Source organism: Mustela nigripes, chromosome 7 (assembly GCF_022355385.1).
Source record: "Mustela nigripes isolate SB6536 chromosome 7, MUSNIG.SB6536, whole genome shotgun sequence".
Lineage (NCBI taxonomy): Eukaryota > Metazoa > Chordata > Mammalia > Carnivora > Mustelidae > Mustela > Mustela nigripes.
The window spans coordinates 37,362,264-37,385,472 of record NC_081563.1 but is presented as its reverse complement, the minus strand read 5'-3'; the positions used below and the strand labels follow the sequence as shown (position 1 = coordinate 37,385,472).

The following is a 23,209-nucleotide window of genomic DNA, read 5'->3' as shown; positions in this document are numbered from 1 at the left end:
CGCCTGTATTGGCGGCGCCTGCGCAGCCGTCGCGGGCCGCTCTGCCGCTCTGTGGCTCTGCGCTTCCTACATCCGGCTGGCCGTGGCCGCGCCGGAAATACGGGAGAGGCCGCGTGTGCGTTTCTCTCTTAGCCACCGGCCGGGAGCTGGGCGCGAGCGGCTGCTCTGCCCACTCGATGTTGTTGGTGGCCAGGTTGGGCTCCGTGGCTGCGGGCTCCTGGGCGCGGGGACCGGGACCCTGACGCCTACCGCCGCAGTGCCACCTTCCGTCTTGCGCGGGCGCTCCGGGTCCTCTCCGGATGCTGGTGCGCGTGCGGAGCCGCGGGAAGGGGGTCACCGCAAGAGTGGGACCAGCCGGCCTGGAGCTGCCATCGGCTCAGCCTGGGGGACTCAGACCAGGCCCCCTTCTTCTTGGCATAAGCCCTGGGTCCAGGCTGGTCTTGAGTGTTAATATTGGCTCCACGCGATTATGGGCATGTGTAATTCCAAGTCCTCCTGGAGGGGTATCATTTCCACCTATTGGTCTGTCCTCCAGTGTGAGACCCGGGGGTACGTTTTCCCACCTGTGAGGGTGGGTGCGAGTATCCCGAGATCAGAGGGAGACTAAGCATCAGCGCAGCCATCAAATATGTGGAGGTCTTCCCCAGACTCCAGCCAAAATGAACATAAAATGCTCTTCATCATAGTGTCGAGGAGCAAGAGCTATTTGTGAGCAAGTGACAGCTACTTGGAGTATGGGTGTGCTCATCTGTAAATGGGGAGGATGACGGTGAGGTCCTTTACACAGGGCATAGTGCATGTGAACAGTTAGGGCAGAGCCTGGACCCTCAGAATTTCTGGAGAAGTGAGCGCTGTTACTGGAGACTGTTACTGTGAGCTGCCCTGGTTGGCCCTGGACACATGATTGTCCCACTGACCATGCGAACCTGCCTTGGATGATAGGAGTAGGTTTGGAGCTGTGTGCACCGCAGGAAAGCTTTTTACCCAAGGCCTCCTATCCTTTCTTGCAAAAACTTCCAAGTGCATTTTTGATGGGAGAAGAGGGGAAGGAACACCCTCAGTGGCAGAGAACACTTTGGATGCAAATGTGGACTGAATCCATATTTTTCTCTCCTGGGAAAGTGAAATCTTAACCTGTCCCTTGCCACTTCATGAGTCTTACCTCAAAGTCCCTGTAACGTACTCCTTCAAGGGAAGGGGTTCAAACATGTGAGCTCATTAGTAGATGATGAAGACCCCAAGAGGAGACAGCACCCCCCTCCCCTCGGGAAGTGTGACACTTGTGCTTCCAAGCTTCTAGGTTGTTTTTGGCCTGTAGCTCAAAAGTCTGACTAACTTCCTCTTAGGGATCAAATGCAAGGTAGGCTTATGGAGTGAAGCCTACCTGGGTTTGAATCCGGGATCTTGGACAGAATCTGCTCTCTGGGTTTCAGTTTCCTCCATAATGGCTGCTTAAGGATGCCCTTGTGAGCAGAGATTGAAATGACACCTGCTGAGCACATGGTGTTGAGCACTGTGTACTTTCCCTTTCTAGCCTTATCAGAATTTGTTACTGTATTTCTTTGCATATGTTCTACCTACTTCAAGACCCACAGGGAAGGGGCCTTGTATCTGTCTCATGTCACCACTGGATCCCCTCCATAGCATGGGGTCTGGCAGAGTAATAATGGAATGAATAAAACCATCTGCTTGCAGGATTGCATGAGGATAAAATGAGCCACTCGTTGACTTGTATGATACTTATTAAGTGCTGTCTGTGTGCCAGGAACTGTTTCCCCAGCAGGTAGTAAAAGACCGAAATTCATTCTGCTAAAAAAGGGTATACATAGATATTGTGAAATAATTACCACAGTAATATCCGTCAGTTCACATAGTTAACATTTTTTTTTTAAGATTTTATTTATTTATTTGACAGAGAGAAATCACAAGTAGATGGAGAGGCAGGCAGAGAGAGAGGAAGGAAAGCAGGCTCCCTGCTGAGCAGAGAGCCCGATGCGGGCCTCGATCCCAGGACCCTGAGATCATGACCTGAGCCGAAGGCAGCGGCTTAACCCACTGAGCCACCCAGGCGCCCTCACATAGTTAACATTTTTAATGTGTGATGAGGACATTTGAGATCCAGTCTCTTAGCAAATGTCAAGTATACAATGTTAGTATTAACTAATGCTATACATTAGGTCTCTAGAACTTACTTAATAGAGTTTATACCCTTTGACCAACATCTCCCCATTTCCCCCACACCCCAGGCCTGCCAACCACCATTCTGTTTCCACAAGTCCAGCTTAGATATGTGAGGTCATGTGATATTTGTCCGTGTGCTTCACGGAGCATATAGTTTCCTCCAGGTGGGGCATGTCAGATCTGATGAAGGGCAGGGAGTGTGACGGGGCCGGGGGCGGGGAGGTTGGGTGGGAGGGTGCACTTGTAGAATGGGATCCGGAGGGAGTTGTCCAGTGCTTCAATCCCTGGCCAGACTGAGAGCTGCCACAAATGGCAACACAAACACAACTTTGACCAGATGATTTGTGAGGTACAACACGAGTCCTGACCCTTGATCCCCTGAAGGAGCCCTGTGGCAGGAAGGGATGGTGCCTGGGTGTGTCGGTGATTTCCTAATGGTATTATGAGAAGAGCACTATTGACGAGGACAGGGTCTCCTGGAGTCCTGAGGGCTCCTCTCCCCTCAGGTGGCTTCATTGCCACCTTCATCTCCTGGGTTTTTCTTTTCTAGAAGTGCTCCCTCTTGGTCTTAAGTTTATAGGATATGATGGGTGGGAGGCAAATCCTGACGAGCTCAATACATGTAAAATCTCCAAGCTGAGGACAGCAGTGAACATGCTTCTCCTGCCACATTCCATCTGTTGTCACTAGCCGGGGGCTGGTGATCTAGAGCTTCAGGACCACCCCTCCTCTGGAAACAGTGGCACAGAAAATTGTTACGAGGAAACCATATACTGTAACTTGGAGGGGGTCTCCCAGCTCTTATTTGTTTCTCCTTATTAAGCTCCTTAGTTTAAAAAAAAAAAAGACTGAGTAAAATGAACACTTTGCTCAAAGCTTAACTTCCATTTTCTCACTGGGGTCTCCTGGATCCTTTGCCTCCCAGATCTGTTCCCCAAGATCTCAAAGCCTTAGGATTCCTTGGGCACTGCAGTGCACCGTCCCTGCCTCCTGCTTCTGGATTCCAGCCGTTTGTTAGTCTAGACAGGGGTGAGTGAGGCTTGGCAAAGGATCCACATGTTGGTTCCTGCCATGCTATCCACACAGGCCTGGATTAAGTGTGCTTCCCTATGGTGCTGGGCGTGGGAGGGCTTGGGAGGTCAAGGCCATGGCTCTGTCCTAGAGAAACTGACAAACACCAGCTTCACAGTCTTCCTACGTGATGATGGGTGTGAGGCAGCAGAACCGAGGGTGTGCCCTTGTGGTGAGGTCTGCTCAGCTCTGTTCTGCCCCCTGGGAACGGGTCTTGGGCAAGACCTTGACCACTCACCCAGGGCAATTCCTTTCCTCCTCCCTGGGCGGCTGCCTGGGGCTGGGGTTCCAGTGGGCCTGGCTACCTCCTCGGCACTGCACGTACCTTCCTCATCCACTCTAGGTTCACGGGATTTGAGGTGTAAGAGATGCAGATTCAGATGCTGCCGCTGATGAGTGGGTCCCAGTGCTGATCTCTTCCAGGTACTTGGAGGGTGCGGGCCACAGGCTGAAAGGGAGGTGTGCAGAAACTGGTCCCAGATAGAGGACAATGCCTCACTTCTTGGCTTTGCCTCCAAGAAGTGGTATTTGATGTTTCAGCTAGAACGCAGCTCTCCTTGAGAAGGAAAAGGAAGCGTGGGAAAGGTTAATTAAGTGGTTTGTCTCCCTTACAGCCAGTCTGGGCCTCCTCACCAATCTCAGTATTACCTTCTGTCCACACGGAGGCATCGCTCATTTAGAACCCACACAAGTATGTGTTCCGTAGGGAGCTGAGCCTCAGTGGGATTTGCTTCCTGAGGTTGCTGTAACAAACTGCCACAGGCTGGGTAGCTTAAAAGAACAGACATGCATTTTCACTGTTCAGGAAGCAGGAAGTCCAAAATCAAGGTGCTGGCAGCAGAGTCCTGCTGGAGGCTCTGAAGGAGAATCCGTTCCATGCCTGTTCCCCAGCTTGCGGTGGTTACAGGCAGTCCTTGGCATTCCTTGGCTGGTAGACACATTACTCCTATCTCTGCCTCCGCTCACATCACCTTCTCTGTGTGCTCTCCTCTTACAAGGACACCAACGCCAAAACTCCAGGGGACGCTTCTGCCTATATCCCTTTGCCCCAGGCTGCACCATACACCATCGTAACGCCTGCAGTTGAAAAGGCTTACTGGGACTAGCAGGTCAGAGGGGGAGGGCAGTGTGGACAGCCTGCAGGAAGCCTGCTCAGACCAGCTCTTCCATCAGTGCTGTAGGCTCTTCCCCACAGCCTGTGCTGTCTCCCCTACATGGCAGTGCGGGGCTGGGGTGCCTGCTGGGTCTCACAGAGGTACTCGGCCTGTTGGCACCATCCTCACTGTGGATCTGCCTCACTGTGGATCACTGTGGGAACACTTCCCATCGAAAGAAGGACCACACATATTTGAAACATCTGTTCTTATAATACAGCTTGCAGTACCTGTTACAACCACTTGGGTGTATGGAGTGTCCATTAAATAAAACCGGTTCATTTCAAGGACCACAGTGGGGCAATTCATTTTCGTTGTATCAGCATTCTTAACAGAGACAACTTATTTATTCCATCTTGTGTATAGTTCTGTTCTTTCATTAGGAAACTCGCTTTTATAAATACAGAAGCTGACAGCCCTATTCTACTGCAGTTTTATATCTACCCATATGCTATTTGGATAATTAACCCATCATTCAATTTTGTATTTATTTCCTTAAAATATTAATGTTATCCAATATTCCATTCATAGACATAAGTAACATTCAGTTTTACATACAGCTCCATCCTTTCCTTGGAGACATTTGTTTCACAACAATTCCATTTGTATAAATATGTATCTTGTCTACACCTGTATCCATTTACTGCATACACTAATTTGTGTTATACCAACACAGCAAAGAGATACATAATATATCCAGTCCTCTGGCAAAAAAAACAAACAAACAAACAAAAAAAACAAGAGGAATCTTGAGCTGAACCTCACACCTTATAGAAAAATTACTCAAGGGGCCCCTGGGTGGTTAAGTCAGTTGGGCATCCAACTCTTGATTTCGGCTCAGGTGGTGGTCTCAGGGTTCTGCAACTGATTCCTGTGTTGTCGGGCTCCCCACCAGCAAGATCTGCTCGAGATTCTGTCTGCCTGTCCCCACCCCCTCCACTCACACACTCTAATAAATGGGCAAATCTTAAAAAAAAACTCAAAAGGGATACATGGATCCTAGATTTAAGTGTACAGCATAAAATTATAAACGCTTAGAATATATAAAATCTTTGGGCTTGAAGAGTTTTTTGTTTTTTTTTTTAAGATTTATTTATTTATTTGACAGACAGAGATCGCGAGTAGGCAGAGAGGCAGGCAGAGAGAGAGATGGGGAGGCAGGCTCCCTGCTGAGCAGAGAGCCCGATGTGGGGCTCAATACCAGGACCCTGAGATCATGATCTGAGCTGAAGGCTTTAGCCCACTGAACCACACAGGCGCCCCTGGGCTTGAGGAGTTCTTAAGACATGACACCAAAAGCATGATCTACCAAAAACCAAACCCAAATGATAAAGTAAAAACTGCACCCTCTCATGGAGTGCTGAGTGGCAGTAAGAAGGAATAAGTTACTGACACATGCAAGAACCTGAGTGAATCTCAGGGGAACTACAGAGTGGAAAAGGCCAATTTCAAAAGGTCACTACTATATGATTCCATTTATATAATATTCTTGAAATAACAAGATTATAGAGATGGAGAATAGATTAGTGGTTGCCAGGGGTTAAAGATGGGGGATAGGGTTGGGGACAGCTATGAAGGGAAAAAATCATGGCTGAGCCTTGTGGTGTGGAATAGTTGTGTCTTTTTTTTTTTTTTTTTTCATATAAATTCAGTTAACATATGGTATATTATTACTTTCAGAGGCAGAGATCAGTGATTCATCAGTCTTATATAATACCTAGTGTTCATTGTATCACTTTTCCTCCTTAATGTCTATCACCCACTTACTCCATTCCCCTCCAGCAATCTCATGTTTGTTTCCTATGATAGCATCACTTACGGTTTGTAGTCCTGTGTCTTGATTATTTATGGTCGTTACATCAGTCTACACGTGGTATGACTGATCCGAACAATACACACACACACAAAGGAGTGCATGTAAAACCGGTGAAACAGGACTAAACTTTGGGAATTGTCCCAATGTCAATTTTGTGAATCTATAAATTTAAAAAAGATAAGCCAATAAGAGATAAGACATATGATGTCACTCTGTGGAATTTAAGAAATAAAACAGATCAACACAGCGAGGGACGGGACAAAGAGAGGCAAACCATCAAAGACTCTTAACTCTAGAGAACAAACAGGATTGCTGGAAGGGAGGCAGCCGGGGGGGAGGGGAAGTGAGTGAAGGGGGTTAAGGAGGGCACTGATGATGAGCACCGCATGGTATACGGAAGTGATGAATCTCTAAATTCTACTCCTAAAACTAGTATTACACTATATATTAACTGGAATTTAAATAAAAAACAAAAGATAAAACAAACTTTATTTGTTACCATTTTTAGTGCTCCTAAAAAAAATTGGGAGACTTGGAACCACAGACCTCAGCTATGGGCTTGTGAGAGAGACAGAGACTGGAATGGGGTGGTCAAATTCATCCGGGAGTCTACTAACAGTAATGCAAGTATCAGCCAACAGATTTGAGCCATTTTTCCTTATTTCTTTTTCCCAACAGTTTAATGAAGCAAAGCCAGGATATACTAGTTTTCTCAGTCTAGCTCCATCTGCCTTATCATTACTAAGAGACACCTAAAGCCAGACTCAAGAATTATCTTAGTAAAGTTTAACATCAAAGAGCATGTATTCACAAGTGAATACAAGGTCATCTACTACCAGCACCATTTATAGTGCCCAAAGAATGAAACTGCCCAAATACGCCCCAGCAGGGAACAATACGTCCAAACAATGAAATACTGTACACAGAAAAACAGCCACTGGATTTTAGAGGTTAGTATGGAAAAAGAATGTAAACTATCTCCATAAATTATATTTATTACACGTGGAAATGGCATTTTGGCTGTATTACATTGAATAAAATATAGCATATGAACATTATTTCCAAGATATGGAAGCAACCTAAATCTCCATCAAGAAAGGAACAAAGAGGGGCGCCTGCATGGCTCAGTCAGTTGAGTGTCTGCCTTCAGGTCAGGTCATGATCCTGAGGTCCAGAATCGAGTCCCATATTGGGCTCCCTGTTTGGCAGAGAGCCTGCTTCTCCCCCACCCCCAACTCCCCATTGCTGGTGCTTTCTCTCACTCTCTCAAATAAATAAGTAAAATCTTAAAAAAAAAGATGAATAAAGAAAACATGCCATACATACAATGGAATATTATTCAGCTCTAAAAAAGGAAATCCTGCCATGTGCAACATGGATAAACCTCAAGGCCATTACACTAAGTAAAATAAGCCTGTCACAGAACCACAAATACTGCATGATCCCACTTATATGAGGGATCTGAAAGAGTCAGACTAGAATGATGGCTACCAGGAGCTGGTGGGGGGGAAACAGGGAGTTGGTGTCGAGTGGGTGTACAGCTCCATCGCTCCAAAATGAGTGAGCTCTGCCTCTAGTTAACAATATTCTACTGTACACCTAAACATGTGTTAAGAGGGTAGATGTCAAATTCAGTGTTTTTTAACCAAACACGCGCGCGCGCACGCACGCACACACACACCCAAAGGGCACAAGGAATCTTTTGGAGGTGGGGTTTCTTACCTCGATTGCGGTGATCATTTCACAGGTGTATGCATATGCTCAAACCCGTCTAATTGTACACGTTAAACATGCACAGTTTTGTTGAACAATTACACTTCAATAGAAGTACCTTTGGTTTTTACTTTAATGTGGATATAAGCAAATACAAAATGAAATATATGGCTTGCAATAGTATTTGTATTGGGTTGCTTTGTTCTAGATGGAGAAACGTTTGATGGTCACTGCCCAGAGAAAGTAGGGTACAGGGACTCTGGGGTTGGAAAGACTTCCCTGTATACCCTTCGACTTATCCGTGTATCATTTTTTTTTTTTCCGTGTATCATTTTTAAAGATGCTTGTGGAACTTTTGAACAAATATACTGCAAATCAGCTTCAGTAGTTATCCTGATGAGACTCAGAAATCCTGAATTCTTAGTTGCCCGGTCTTGGTGGAAAACCCGAACACCCCTGAGAAAAACTCCCGAGGAACTGAGTCATCTCTTTACTGAACCCAAGTTAGAGTTTGTTTTAATCCGATCGTTCTCCTAACCCGAAAGGTGCCATCAAGTTAAATGACATCCAGTTTCACCTTAATGTTCATGGCTGCCAGTTCAGCTACAAAATACCGGAAAACGTAAGGCACAGAAACAGTGTCGATGGTGTCACTTCGATCACATAACGTACAGTTGTATTTTCTGTTGCGCGTGGCGGACCAGGAAGGGGGTGGCTTCTCCAGCAGCGGAGATAGTAAACTGCCACACTTAACACACACGTGTGCTACCGAGCGATCCGAACAGTTGAAGAGGCGGTCATGCAGGAGAAAAGATGTACCATGAGCTAAAAGAGCATCCCGCTCCATTTCCCCAAAACGGATTCCACCCTGGACATTCCTTCCCCCAATAGGCTGATTGGTGACTTTGTCTCTGGCTCCCGTGGTCCTAACCTGGAACTTGTCTGAGACCATGTGGCGCAAACGCTGGTAATAAACCACACCTATGAAAATGTCTGCTTCTAGTTCTAGTCCACTGATGCCGCTGTACAACCTCTCGGTGCCATAGAAGTTGTAGCCACCGGCTTTTAACAGCTCCCCGAAGTACTCCAAGGCCGAGTTCTCCTCTGAAAAGGTAAAGGGTGTCGCATCATGGCAGAGACCGTGCAGGGCAGCGGACTTCCCTGCCATACTTTCAATTAACATCCCAATGGTCATGCGGGATGGAAAACCGTGAGGATTGAACAGAATGTCTGGAACCATCCCACTCTCGGTGAACGGCATGTCCTCTACTGGCCACAGCCTGCTCAGGATGCCCTTCTGCCCGTGGCGACTGGCGAATTTGTCTCCAATGGTTGGGTTCCGAGGGACTCTCATCGTGATGCAGATACACTTGAACTTTCCATTGCCGGTGTCATTACTACACACTTTGATGTTATCCACGATGCAATTTTCTTTACTCCTGGGAAAAAAAGCAGACAGAAGTCTAACTATTCTCTTTACGCTGACAAAGACACCTCTAAGTTGTTTTTTTTTTTTTAAAGATTTTATTTATTTATTTGACAGACAGAGATCACAAGTAGGCAGAGAGGCAGTCAGAGAGAGAGGAGGAAGCAGGCTCCCTGCTGAGCAGAGAGCCCGATGCGGGGTTCAATCCCAGGACCCTGGGATCATGACCTGAGTCGAAGGCAGAGGCTTTAACCCACTGAGCCACCCAGGCGCCCCAAGACACCTCTAAGTTTTAATTGACATAATTAGTGCTTCATAAAGGATATCTGCACAACTTATTCTCACATCTCTTCTCCAGCACAAAGAGAGCTGGTATCCCTAAAAACACTTGTGAACAGGGCTGCTGATTCCGTTCGCTACGGAACTCTGCTCACCCGAAAGAACAGCAACAGAGACTACCTACAAAGACCTACAGCTGAAACCATTTCATAGATGTAAAATAAGCTAAACATTTTTAATTTTAGCAAGAGGCATCATGAACTTGACATTTTTAGCTAGGAAAATCCCTAACTACATCCGAGAGAGATGATTATGTTTGAATAGCCTATTTTTAAAAGAAGTCGCAGGCAACTTGTCAAATCCTAACACACTGGCAAGAGAAGCAGAAAAACAAAGGCCGAACAGCACACACCAAACTTTATCTCATTTAAGAAATGCCAATTCAGGGGCGCCTGGGTGGCTCAGTGGGTTAAAGCCTCTGCCTTTGGCTCAGTTCATGATCTCAGGGTCCTGGGATCGAGACCCACATCAGGCTCTCTGCTCAGTGGAGAGCCTGCCCCCCCCCCCCCCCCCCCCTCCCCGATGTCTACCCCCCCCCCCCCCCCGTAAAATAAAAAAATAAATAAATCTTTTTAAAAAAAAAAAAAGAAAGAAAGAAAGAAAGAAAGAAAAAAAATGCCAATTCAGTTATCTTCTCCAAAATTCACCTCTTACAAGGTAAATTTCACTGACCTCACCAACTTCAGGGAGAAACAGCCTTTTAAAAATAGCACTGGGTACCCGAACTTACTTATAGTACATCACGAAGCTTTCTCCGGTGTTGAGGTTCAGGTAGCCATAATACGGGTCTCCATACTGTAGCTGGGCTCCGATGAACGGCAAGCCATCGTCATCTAACTTTTGCAGAATCCGCGGGTCACCAGGTTTGACTCCAAACACCAGACTATCGTCTCCTTGTTTAATTTTCTCAGATAGATCTATGAACTCAGACTTGTAGACACTTCCATGGGCAAAGCCTCGTTCCCAGGAGGCCTTATTCACGATCTATGAGGTCAAAGAATTGTTAATTTAAGACACTGAGGCCAAATGGGGATTTTACAATAAAAATGGTTAGAATGAAAATACATGGTTTAGGATAGCTGGCATTCTATTTAAAAAACTCCAGGGATGCCTGGGTGGCTCAATCAGTTAAGCGTCTGCTTTTGGCTCAGGTCATGATCCCAGGGTCCTGGGATCAAGTCCTGCATCAGGCTCCTTACTCAGTGGGGAGACTGCTTCTCTCTCTGCCTCTGCCTGCTACTCTGCCTGCTTGTGTTCTCTCTCTTTCTCTCTGACAAATAAATAAATATTAAAAAAATAAAATAAAATAAAAACTCCAGATTTTCTGGAACACCTATGTGGCTCAGTCAGTTAAGTATCTGCCTTCGGCTCAGGCGTGATCCCAGGGTCCTGGGATCAAGCCCCACATCGGGCAGGGAGCCTGCTTCTCCCTCTCCCTTTGCCCCTCCCCCTGCTTGTGCCCTCTCGCTCAAATAAATAAAATCTTAAACAAAACAAAACACATTTTCCAAGCCACCTACACTATGGCTTAAAACCTAATCATGCATAAATATAAAAGGTAGATATTCCCAAGACTATACTCATTCAACACCTTATACTATGTACTCAAATATGCACCATGCATGCATATCTGAATATTTAGTGAATATCCCTTAGGGCTTGCCACTTTCATGGAGACTAGCAATTCATCATTTAACAGAACACTCATGCACCAGGATGTAGAAACACAGTAAACAAAAAAGTTAGAAAGTAAAAGGAATGGAACGACATCTCCTGGGAGAACTTACCATGGCATCTTCCATATCGTAGCCAGTGTAAGAAATAACAGCAACGATGGCATTTGTCCCAATTGGATAGTTATCCATGTCATAATAATCATACATGTATGGTCTCACTAAAGGGCTTTGTGGAGTCTGAAGACGATACAGTTTATTATCTGATCGAGCTTGGTAAGTGAGAAGTGGAAAGCCCATGGTTTGCTTCCCTACAAAGGGGGGGAAAAAACTTTAGCATCTTTTTTCCCCCTGATTATAAAGGTCATATATAAAATTAGAGGGGTGCCTGGGTGGCTCAGTCAGTTAAGCATCTGCCTTCAGCTCAGGTCATGATCTCGGGAATCCTGGGATCAAGCCCTGCATCAGACTCTCTTCTCAGTGGGGTGTCTGCTTCTCTCTCTGCCTCTCACTCCACTCTTGTTCTCTGCCTCACTCTCTCGCTCAAACAAATACAATATTTTAAAAAATAAAATAAAACAGGAAACAACAAAACATTCATCATGGGGGAATGAATAAATTAATCGTGGTGGTTCTGCTCACTATAGACTAACACACAGCATCAAAATGAAGCAGAACCACATGTAGCTGTGTAACCAGACCATGAAGACAACGCTGAGGGGGAAAAAGCACAGAATGACAGTTAATATTATAGGATTTATGTATATTTGTAACACATCCCAGACGATTCCATACCTAGTTTATGAATACATGTATGATGAAGAAAAGCATAAAAAGGGATAATAAAGGATATATATAATATAAGGTATTACTAGTGGGGGAAGAGAAGGGGTGAAAATGGTATAGTAACTTATCTGCTTTCTTACACAGAGCAAAATGTCAGTATTTGTTAATTATTTCATAATTATATTTTTAATTATAATTATAATTATTTATAATTACATTATAAGTCAGTATTTGTTAATTCCCAGGTAGGAAAGTAAGACTTCTTTCTACTTTATATTATAGAGAATCAATTTGAAACAATAAGATTTTTAAGACTATATGACACTCTCTCTGTCTCTCTCTCTCTTTGGAATTTTAAAATACAGAAAAGGAGACTTCTGGCTTCCAGTAATAGAAGGGTACTCCTACAAGACCACCCTCCACATATAAGATCCAGAACAATACAAAACAAAAACACCATACGGGCGCGCGCGCACACACACACACACACACACACACACACACACACACCCTGAAAGCACAGTAATAGAAGGGTACTCCTACAAGACCACCCTCCACATATAAGATCCAGAACAATACAAAACAAAAACACCATACGGGCGCGCGCGCACACACACACACACACACACACACACACACACACACCCCCCCCCCCCACCCACACCCCCCCCCCCCCCCCCCCCCCCCCCCCCCCCCCCCCCCCCCCTGAAAGCACTGGAGAGTAACCAGAAGCAGTGAGGAACTGGAAAAGAATATACACTCGGATGAAAGAAATGGGACTGAGTAAACTACTAACGTTTTTCAGGTTTTAATGTTTTTGTTTTGGCCTGGCTGTCCAGTCACCAAAGCGGCTATAACCCAAACAGAAACCTGCCTTTTTACTGGCTTAAAGAGCCAAGGAATAGAGTTCAGAATACAATGGCAACTGGAAAGTCAGGGGGGAAGTTTTAGAAAGGGAAGAAACATAAAGGGAGGGCCTTAAACTCTATGTATAAACTGAGTCCAGATCTTAGTGGGCTGAGCTGTGCATGCATGGGACAGATCTAAGAAGCCCACCTAAGGCTAGAAGAACATACAACTGCTATGTTCAGCTATCTATCAGTTAAATCTAAAAACCAATCCTCTTCAAAGGAATGTAATAGAACCCAGTCTTTTTTTTTTCTTTTTTTTAAAGATTTTAACTACCTATTTGACAGACAGTGATCACAAGTAGGCAGAGAGGCAGGCAGAGAGAGAGGAAGAAGCAGGCTCCCGGCTGAGCAGAGGGCCCAATGTGGGGCTCGATCCTAGGACCCTGAGATCATGACCCGAGCCAAAGGCAGAGGCCTTAACCACTAAGCCACCAAGGCACCCCTAGAACCCAGTCTTAAAACCTATCATTTACAACATTCCCGATATGATCTGATAGTTCTAGAAATATAAAGAAACAGGAAAACAGAACCCATGGCTCAAGAAAAAAAAAAATGTAATCAATGGAGAGTGATCCCGAGGTGACCCAATGTTGGAATTAGCAGGGCACCTGGGTGGCTCTGGTCATGATCCCGAGGTCCTGGGATCGAGCCTCAATCAGGCTCCCTGCAGCAGGGCGTCTGCTTCTCCCTCTCCCTAAAAAATACAATAATAAATCTTAAAAAGAAAAAAAAAAAGGATGTTGTAGTTAGCAGATAACGGTTTTTAAAGACTTGTTACAACTATGCTCAAAAACAAAGGAAAACAATTCACAAAGAAAACAATCTCTGAGAAAACAGAAACTATAAAAAATAAATGGAAACAAAGGGCTGAAACATTAAATATCCGAAATAGAATAAAAAGTCAGTGAGGATAATGATAGATCAGTAAAAATGATCCAATCTGGGGGCGCCTGGGTTGCTCAGTTGGTTAAGTGTCTGTCTTTGGCTCAGGTCATGATCCCAGGGTCCTGGGATCAAGCCCCGCTTCGGGCTCCTTGCTCAACAGGGAGCCTGCTTCTAGCTCTCCCTCTGTTGTTCTCCCTGCTCGTATTCTCTCTCTGTCAAATAAATAAATAAAATCTTTAAAAAAAAAAAAATCCAGTCTGAAGATAAAGAAAAAAAAAAAGACTGGGGGAAAAAAAAAGAAAAGAACATGGGGCGCCTGAGTGGCTCAGTGGGTTGAAGCCTCTGCTTTCGGCTCAGGTCATGATCCCAGGGTCCTGGGATGGAGCCTCACATCGGGCTCTCTGCTCAGCAGGGAGCCTGCTTCCTCCTCTCTCTCTGCCTGCCTCGCTGTCTACTTGTGATCTCTGTCAAATAAATAAATAAATAAACTCTTTAAAAAAAAGAAAAGAACAGAGACCCCATGGCTTATAGGGCAATATCAAAAGGTTTAATTAACATAGATGACACATATACTGAAATCTCAGAGGAGGTGTGAGAGAATAGGGCAGAAGCAGGGTTTCTAGAAATAATGGCAGAAAAGTACAAATTTGATGACATCTTTTAAAACAGATTTTAGAAGACCAGTAAACCCCAAGCACAAAGACCATCATATATGGGCATATCACAATCAGCTACCAATGAGATATGAAGAGAAAATCTTACAGACAGGAGAAAAGAACACATTACATACAAGCAAACAATGACACGTACAACCACTGACTTCTAACACAAATGACAAAGACCAAGAAGAGACCCAGTAAAATCTCTTAAGTGCTGAAAAACTGTAACTGTTCAACCAGAATTGTACATCCAGTTCCAGGTAAAGATCAAATATAGACATTTCCAGAGGAACAAAAACTAAGAGGATTTGTAGCCAGCAACCTAACCTACAAAAATAAGCACTAAAGGAAGGCTTCCAGGCTCAAGGGATACGACACTCAGTGGAAACCGGAATCACTGGGTGGGCAGGCAGGGCGTTGGCAGTGGTGAGATATGGGAAAAACGACGGCTTGGGTTCTTCAAAAATCCAATCACAGGATCTCAGACAAATCCAAATCGACAAACATTCCACAAAATGACTTTTCTGTTCAAAAACATCAGTGTCAGAGATGACAAAGGCTAAGGATCTAATTTAAATGACTAAAGAGGGGCGCCTGGGTGGCTCAGTTGGTTAAGCGACTGCCTTCGGCTCAGGTCATGATCCTGGAGTCCTGGGATCAAGTCCCACATCAGACTCCCTGCTCAGTAGGGAGTCAGCTTCTCCTGCTGATCTCTCTCCTCTCGTGCTTGCTCTCTCTCTCTCTCAAATAAATAAATAAATAATCATTTAAAAATAAATAAATAAATAAATGACTAAAGAGATTCAACAACTAGGGGGGTGCCTGGGTGGTTCAGTGGGTTAAAGCCCCTGCCTTTGGCTCAGGTCATGATCCCGGGGTCCTGGGATCGAGTCCCGCATCGGGCTCTCTGCTCAGCAGTAAGCCTGCTTCCTCCTCTCTCTCTGTGCCTGCCTCTCTGCCTGCTTGTGATCTCTCTCTGTCAACTAAATAAATAAAATCTTAAAAAAAATAAAAATAAAAAAAATTTAAAAAAAGAGATTCAACAACTAAATGCTACGTGTGATTGAGGACTAGTGCTACATAGAAAAAAATCTGCCATAAACCATGTTTTTGGGAAGATACGTCAAAATCTGAGTAAAGACTATAAAGCAGTATAATGACATCAATGGTACACTTCCTGATGTTAATCTTTGCCCCGTAATACGCAAGGGGACATCCTTACTGGTAGGAAATACATAATGAAATTCTTCAGAGTGAAGGGGCATCGGTCTGCAGCTTACCTCCAAATGGAAAACGGTACACATGGGACAACATGTTAACAAAATCTACATAAAGGGCTTATGGGAGTTCTTTGTGCTGTGCTCACAACACTTCTCTGAGTTTGAAATTGTTTCACAATGAAAAAGTTACAAGCGCCTTTCTTTGTGAATACCACCACTCTCCACTGCATCTTACCCATCTGGCACTGGTACATGTTCCGGGGACTCTGGTTGTGATCGGAGAAAGGGATGAAGTTGGCGATCACACTCAGCAGGCTGTGGGGGAAGAGCTCCTGGTGAGTGGTAACACCCGCCAAAACCTCATCCTCAAAGATGGCAATGTTCATGAAGATCTGGAAAAGAGGAAGGACAAGGAAGTTCAAGGCAGAGTACCTGACGGCTAACCTATTAACTCTCCCTCTCTCTCAGAGTGTGGCACTCAAACACTGGAATCGAAAACCTTCCCCACTGAGCATCATGAACACTGATGGGATCCACTGGGAAGCATAGGGAAGCTTCGGGTCAGAAAAACTGTTTGCCTGACACTTTTCATTCTAAATCCACCCTGGCCCAACTGTAAAGGAGGGGAACAAAGATACTTTGAAGCAGCACAAAGCTCACAGTTTTACAACTGCGAAGGTGTAGGTAAATACTGTAAGTCTGATGGAATGTTCCCACCTCAGCACCTGAGGCAGAGCCAGGTGCCAAGGAGCGGGGCAGGATGGGCAGGCAGGTGATGTGACCACTAATCCTCTCTTGCAATGAGAGGTCACAAAGGAGGCAGAAGGTAAGTTCTGGTTTTCTTGCAAATGCCCAATCATTACTAAACAATGACAGCACTTTATAAAAAGTTTTGTTTTTGTTGGTTTTTTTTGTTGTTGTTTTGTTTTTTTTGTTGTTGTTGTTATTTTGAGAGAGAGAGAGAGAGAGAGAGCGCACAAGCAGGGGGAGGGGCAGAGAGAGAGAGAATCTGAAGCTGACTTCCATTGAACATGGAAGCCTGACATAGGGGTCGATCCCATGACCTGAACCAAAATCAAGAGTGGGACTGAGCCACCCAAGCGCCCTGATAACACTTTAAAAAAAATAGTGGTTAGGGGCGCCTTCGCTCAGGTCATGATCTCATGGTCTTGAGATTGAGCCCCATGTCGGGCTCCCTGCTCAGTGGAAAGCCTGCTTCTCCCTCTCCCTCTGCTGCTCCCCATGCTTGTGTTCTCTCAAATAAATAAATAAAATCTTCATAAAAAATTTAAAAAAAAAAACCACAGTGGTTATTATGTTTCCTGAAGTTGTACACTACACGAGCACATACAGGTACCAATCACAATGTTCTACGTACCTGCTCCATAGTTCCAATTAGTTCTTCTTTGCCTAATTCCAAGTTCTGCACGGGACGCACCAGTCTACAAGGAGTGGTAAACAGGAACAATCCTGGGTACAGACTTGGTTTTCCTGTCATGGGGATAAGGGCCACTTCCATCCAGGGAGGAATTCTTTTTTCTCTCAACACCTGTTTTCAACAAAAAGAAAGTTCAATTAAGGAGCGACGTGTTTTATATCTATCTCCTGCCACCCAGGAGGTAGGCAGAATGGGGAAAGAGGTCAAATATAAACAGCAGTATGAGGAAATTAGTTATGCCAGTAACTTCCTAGTGCCCTGCCAGTCTCATCACCGCACAGAATGCCACTCACCCAGTATCCAGAGCTGGCAAAAGCCCTACTTTCGGGGGGGAGGCGGGGCACAGCCCTACTATGTGACAAACTGGTAATGGGGAAGACTCAGGGAAAGGTAAACCAAGAAGGTGTGTGTGAACGAACACACTAAGCAAAAGTTTGTCCTCTGATGTCCAGAATATAGTACGTTACTGGTTTTATTTTAAACCTGTTATTCAATGGGGGTGCCTGGGCGGCTCAGTCGTTAAGCCTCTGCCTTCGGCTCAGGTCACGATCCCAGGGTCCTGGGATCAAGCCCTGCATCACGCTGCCTGCTCAGCGGGGAGCCTGCTTCTCCCTCTCCCACTCCCCTTGCTTGTGTTCCCTCTCTCGCTGTATCTCTTTCTGTCAAATAAATAAAATCTTTAAAACAAAACAAAACAAAAACCTATAAACTGTACTCAATGAAAAGGCCCTTCTACCTGGAATTTAAAAAACAACAAAACTTTCATTGATCAACTCCTGGGTAAATATGAACCCACATTACAGAAATGTGAAAAAATAATGAAACCTATATATCAGAACTTAAGGGCGGTCACAGCTAATTAAGTCATCAAAAAAAATAGATGGGTTAAAATCTTAATGCAAAAGCTAAAAAAAAAAAGCCAACAGAGACACACAAAAACACACAAACTCCCTACAAGTTAACAAAGATAGAACCTGCAATTAATGAGGTATAGCATGAAAAAGATTCAAAACAACAAATCAAAATTCTTGGTTCTTAAAAAGAAAAAAAAAAAACCCTCACTTAAGCTAAACAAGAAGAAAAGGGGACACAAACACACAAATGTGCTGAGTAGGAAATAACAACAGGAAAAAAACATTAAAACTAAATTTTAAAATCATGGGTATACTCTGCATACCTATAAGAAATCAAGATGAAATGGATAAAATGCAATTTAACAAAACAGACCTCAAGAGAGGTAGAAACCCTTTTAAAAGATGATCAATTTCCATATTAGAAATAAAGGTATCCAGAAACTACCCCCAAAGAAAGCACTTGCCAGACGGTTTCAGAGGGGAATTCTAGCAGACTTAGACCCAGATAACCCAATGCTCCACAAACTGTTCCAGGGCACTGAAAACAAAGGAAAACTTTTTTTTTTTTTTTAAGATTTTATTTATTCATTTGACAGACAGAGATCACAAGTAGGCAGAGAGGCAGGCAGAGAGAGAGAGGAGGAAGCAGGCTCCCTGCTGAGGAGAGAGCCTGATGCGGGGCTCGATCCCAGGATCCTGGGATCATGACCTGAGCTGAAGAGGGAGGCTTTAACCGATTGAGCCACCCAGGCGCCCCAAAGGAAAACTTTCTTTCTTTCTTTTTTTTTTAAGATTTTATTTATTTATTTGACATAGAGAGATCACAAGTAGGCAGAGAGGCAGGCAGAGAGAGAGAGAGAGGAGGAAACAGGCTCCCTGCTGAGCAGAGAGCCCGATGCGGGACTCGATCCCAGGACCCTGAGATCATGACCCGAGCCGAAGGCAGCAGCTTAACCCACTGAGCCACCCAGGCGCCCCAAAGGAAAACTTTCTAATTCTTTTTATAAAGCAGATACTCATGTCAATGAAGAAAAAAATCCACCAAGACCAAGTGAGATTTATTCCAGGAATTTAGGATTCATTATTCATCACTATGACTAGAGAATGATGATTATTAGGGAATAAATTAATATAATACACCCAGTACACACCTAAGGGAAAATATTACAGATTTGTCCCCAAACAGACCCAAGAACGAAGTACAGAATTACCGTATGATCCAATGGTTCCGATGGGAGGCAGACACCCAAAAGTTCTAAAAGCAAGAATCTGAAAAGGTACTTGGACACCCGGGTTCATAGCGGCTGTATTCACAACAGCCAAACGGTGGAAGCAACCCAAGCGTCCACCAATGAATGAATGGCTCAACAAAATGTGGTATATACAACGGGATACTCTTCTGTTTAAAAAAGGAATGTGGGGGTGCCTGGGTGGCTCAGTCATTAAGCTTCTGCCTTCGGCTCAGGTCAAGATCCTAGGATCCTGGGATTGAGCCTCACATCAGGCTCCCTGCTCATCGGGGAGCCTGCTTTTCCCTCTCCCACTCCCCTTGCTTGTGCTCCCTCTCTCACTGTGTCTTCTCTATCAAATAAATAAATAAAATCTTAAAAAAAAAAAAAAAAGAAAAGGCTTAGAGAAGCTTCTACTTTAAAAAAAATAAATAAATAAAATAAAATAGGAATGCGATTCTGACCCATGCTACAACATGGATGAACTTGGAAAACATTATGCCGAGTGCAATAAGCCAGACACGAAGGGACAAATATTGTATGATTCCACTGACATGAGGTACCTAGTAAAGTCAAAGTTCACAAAGAAAAGTGGAAGAGCGGTCCCAGAAATCAGGGAAGGGGGAAATGGCGAGTTCCTGTGGAACGGACAGGGTTTCAGTCTGGGATGACGAAAACCTTCCGGAGATGGACAGGGTGATGGTTGCATAATAGTATGAATGTGCTTAATGGCACAGAACTTAAAATGGTTATAATGGTAAATTTTATTATGTAAATTTATAAACAAAACCAAAGGACAGGGACTTCTGGAGAGGGTGGAAACGGATCCAGTTTGAGCATCAAAATGAGCAGCAGCAATGGAATACTCATGAAATGAAACAAGCATCTTATAAATCAATGCTGATGTGAATAAATAAATAAATGGAGAAGGGAAAACTCTGCTTACAGAACAGCAACTCATAAATGCCGAAGGAACAATAGAGTTAAGAAACCATCTGGCAGCCATCACAGTAGTAACAAACTCAGCAAAAAATCCTCAATAGAAGAGTAGTTTTTTATGTTTTTTTGTTTTAAGATTTTATTCACTCACTTGACAGACAGCAAGAGAGGGAACACAAGCAGGGGGAGTGGGAGAGGAAGAAGCAGGTCCCCCGCGGAGCAGGGAGCCCGACATGGGGCTCGATCCCAGGACCCAGGGATCATAACCCAAGCCGAAGGCAGACACTTAATTGACTGAGCCACCCAGATGCCCCAGAATAGTAATAATTCTGCAAAGAAGTCACCAGTTCGTGGGGGAGACTCTAATGAGGGCATGGGCTTTCATGTAGCTTCCAAATCTCTCTCCACAAGTTACTAATTACACAGAAACTGGTAACGATGCAGCGGGTCAACCTAGAGACTACAACCTGAGAGTGATCATAATTAACATAGCTTCGGGACAGGCCAGCCTCATGTGCCTCTTGAAAGCATATCCTGAATCACATCATCAGAAAGTTCCATGCCCACATAAATTAAAGAATATCGAATAACTGGCCTGTAGGTTTTGTTTTGTTTTTTTAAAGTTAAGACCTGAAAGGCTGAGGAACTGTTCCAGAGTAAAGGAGATGAAAGCAACATGGTAACTATATGTAATACATGCTGCCCGGGGCCCAGCCCAGGATGGCGAAAACAACACCATAAAGGACCTGACTGAGACAACTGGGATCATCTGAGTTTCAGGGGCACATTCCACTACCCTGATGCTAAAAAGTGTACAGTGGGGCGCCTGGGCGGCTCAGTGGGCTTAGTGTCTGCCTTTGGCTCAGGTCATGATCTCAGGGTCCTGGGATCGTGCCCCGCGTTGGGCTCTCTGCTCAGTGCGGAGCCTGCTTCCCTCTCTCTCTCTCTGTCTGCCTCTCCGTCTACTTGTGATCTCTCTCTCTGTCAAATAAATAAATAAAAATCTAAAAAAAAAAAAAAAAATGCGTGCTATGATTAGTAAGGAGAGAAACTCCTTGTTCTGAGAAAGAATGCTCTGCAATTTTTGTGGAAAAGGCGTCTTATCTGTCTACCACCCTCAAATGGTTCAGAAGAAAAAACTATGTACCTGTTTATAAAAAGCGTACAAATGGATAAACCACGTAAAACGTAACAACTGGTGGAACCAGGGAATGGGTACATGGGAGCTCTTCCTGCTGTTCAAACATCTTTACATTTACAATTATACCAAAGTAAAACAATTTTAAAAACTAAAAAACCAAAACTAAACCAAATAGACCAGAGCACGAACTACAACCCATTCTGTTGCCAAAGAACAATTCTTTAATGCTCGTCATCTCGTAACGGCACTCTCGTTAGGAACATTCCAAGTAAGTTAGTTAAAAGATGTCATTCTATTTGATTTTTTAAAAATATACTTTCAAGATCCAGAAGCCAACAGGACATGACTTGTATCTTGCCTATCTTTAATATTACTTGAAATACAAAGAAGCTATTTTGAGGCCCCCTATAGGCCACTAGTATTTATAAAACAAGAAAAGTTAAAATTTGTTAGAGGTAGGGCCTCAAGGAAACTACCAAAAAAAAAATGCTTTCAGGTCAAAGTATCTGTCACTGACCCCAACCTACGAGGCCAGCACAAGACAAGACTCTGTGACTACAGGGGATGTACGGGCACCTTTGTATCATTTTTTTTTTAAGATTTTTATTTATTTGTTTGACAGAGAGAGAGAGAGATCACAAGTAGGCAGAAAGAGAGGGGAAGCAGGCTCCCCGCCGAGCAGAGAGCCCGATGCCGGACTCGATCCCAGGACCCTGAGATCATGACCATGACTGGAGCCTAAGGCAAAGGCTTAACCCACTGAGCCACCCAGGCATTTTAGGAATTAGCTTCTGATCTCCAGACCCTCTGACCACTCTGGACAGTCCTGCGGCTACCTCAACAATGAGAAAAAGACTGACAATGAAGATCAAGACATAGAATAATTCACCAAGAGGCAAGATCACCTTATAATGTCGGAGCGAATCTGCAATGCTAGGAGCGAGTTCCTTATCCACCCAGCCGAGCATGACGCCATCCAGCAGGACAGGGTAGCACTCGCTGTACGGTCGGTGTGGAGTTCCGTCAACTGGAGTGACCCCTGGTGAAACAAACACACAGAATGCTCACGTCGGAATGCTTTTTTCCTACAGCCAGAAGTCCCTCCAGGTGGGCTCAGCAACCGCTTCGTCATTTTAGACAGCTAGTCATCTTGTCTCTAAACCACATTTTTTTATTGCTTTAGTGTTTCTAAGTCACTGCATGAGGACACATGAGCAGCTAGTGACTCTGTCTGGGGGGAGAGCAGCTGGGGGACAAGGGTATATGTATACCTTCTATATTTTGAGCTGAACCATGGAAACAGATGAACTTTTCCCCCAAAGCCTAACTACATGTGACCCTCATTATTTGTGGATTCCACACTTGTGAATTTGTCTACTTGTTAAAATGTATTTGCTTTGTGGGCGTTCCAGGACATTCAGCCAAAGCAGAGAGAGCAGCCAGAAGATCCCCGGGAACAAAGACTATGTCTCTGATGGTACAGACTAGATTACTCCTTTTCAACTGTCTTCCTGAAAAATGACAGGGTTCCATACTTAGAGATGTAGCGGTCAAGAAATCAGATGCACAGAGAGTGACCCAAAACGTTATTTCTGATATTCAATACTGAATGCTGCTTTATTTCAAATGCTTTGACATTTTTTTTTTGGTTGGGGGTTGGGGAGGGGGGTTGGGGAGGGGTGTGTGTGTGTGTGTGTGTGAGAACAAAACCATATTTAATTCCTCCTTCACTCATTTAAAACAAAAAAATGTACCTGTCCTACGGAAGAGCCAA

The 23,209-nt window shown here is 44.4% G+C and overlaps 1 protein-coding gene across 1 annotated transcript in view; it reads right to left on the bottom strand.

Annotated features, from left to right (window-relative positions):
• Positions 1–4,866: 4,866 nt before the first annotated feature.
• Positions 4,867–23,209, bottom strand: part of POLR1B (RNA polymerase I subunit B) — a 34,176-nt gene continuing 15,833 nt past the window's right edge. Inside the window, exons 10-15 of the mRNA XM_059405610.1 lie at positions 22,341–22,474; positions 17,213–17,383; positions 16,070–16,226; positions 11,488–11,684; positions 10,431–10,684; positions 4,867–9,374 (exon numbers count right to left, since the gene is read on the bottom strand). Coding sequence (XP_059261593.1) covers positions 8,492–9,374; positions 10,431–10,684; positions 11,488–11,684; positions 16,070–16,226; positions 17,213–17,383; positions 22,341–22,474 — 1,796 coding nt within the window. The 3' untranslated portion in view covers positions 4,867–8,491. The remainder of the gene's footprint in view (positions 9,375–10,430; positions 10,685–11,487; positions 11,685–16,069; positions 16,227–17,212; positions 17,384–22,340; positions 22,475–23,209) is intronic.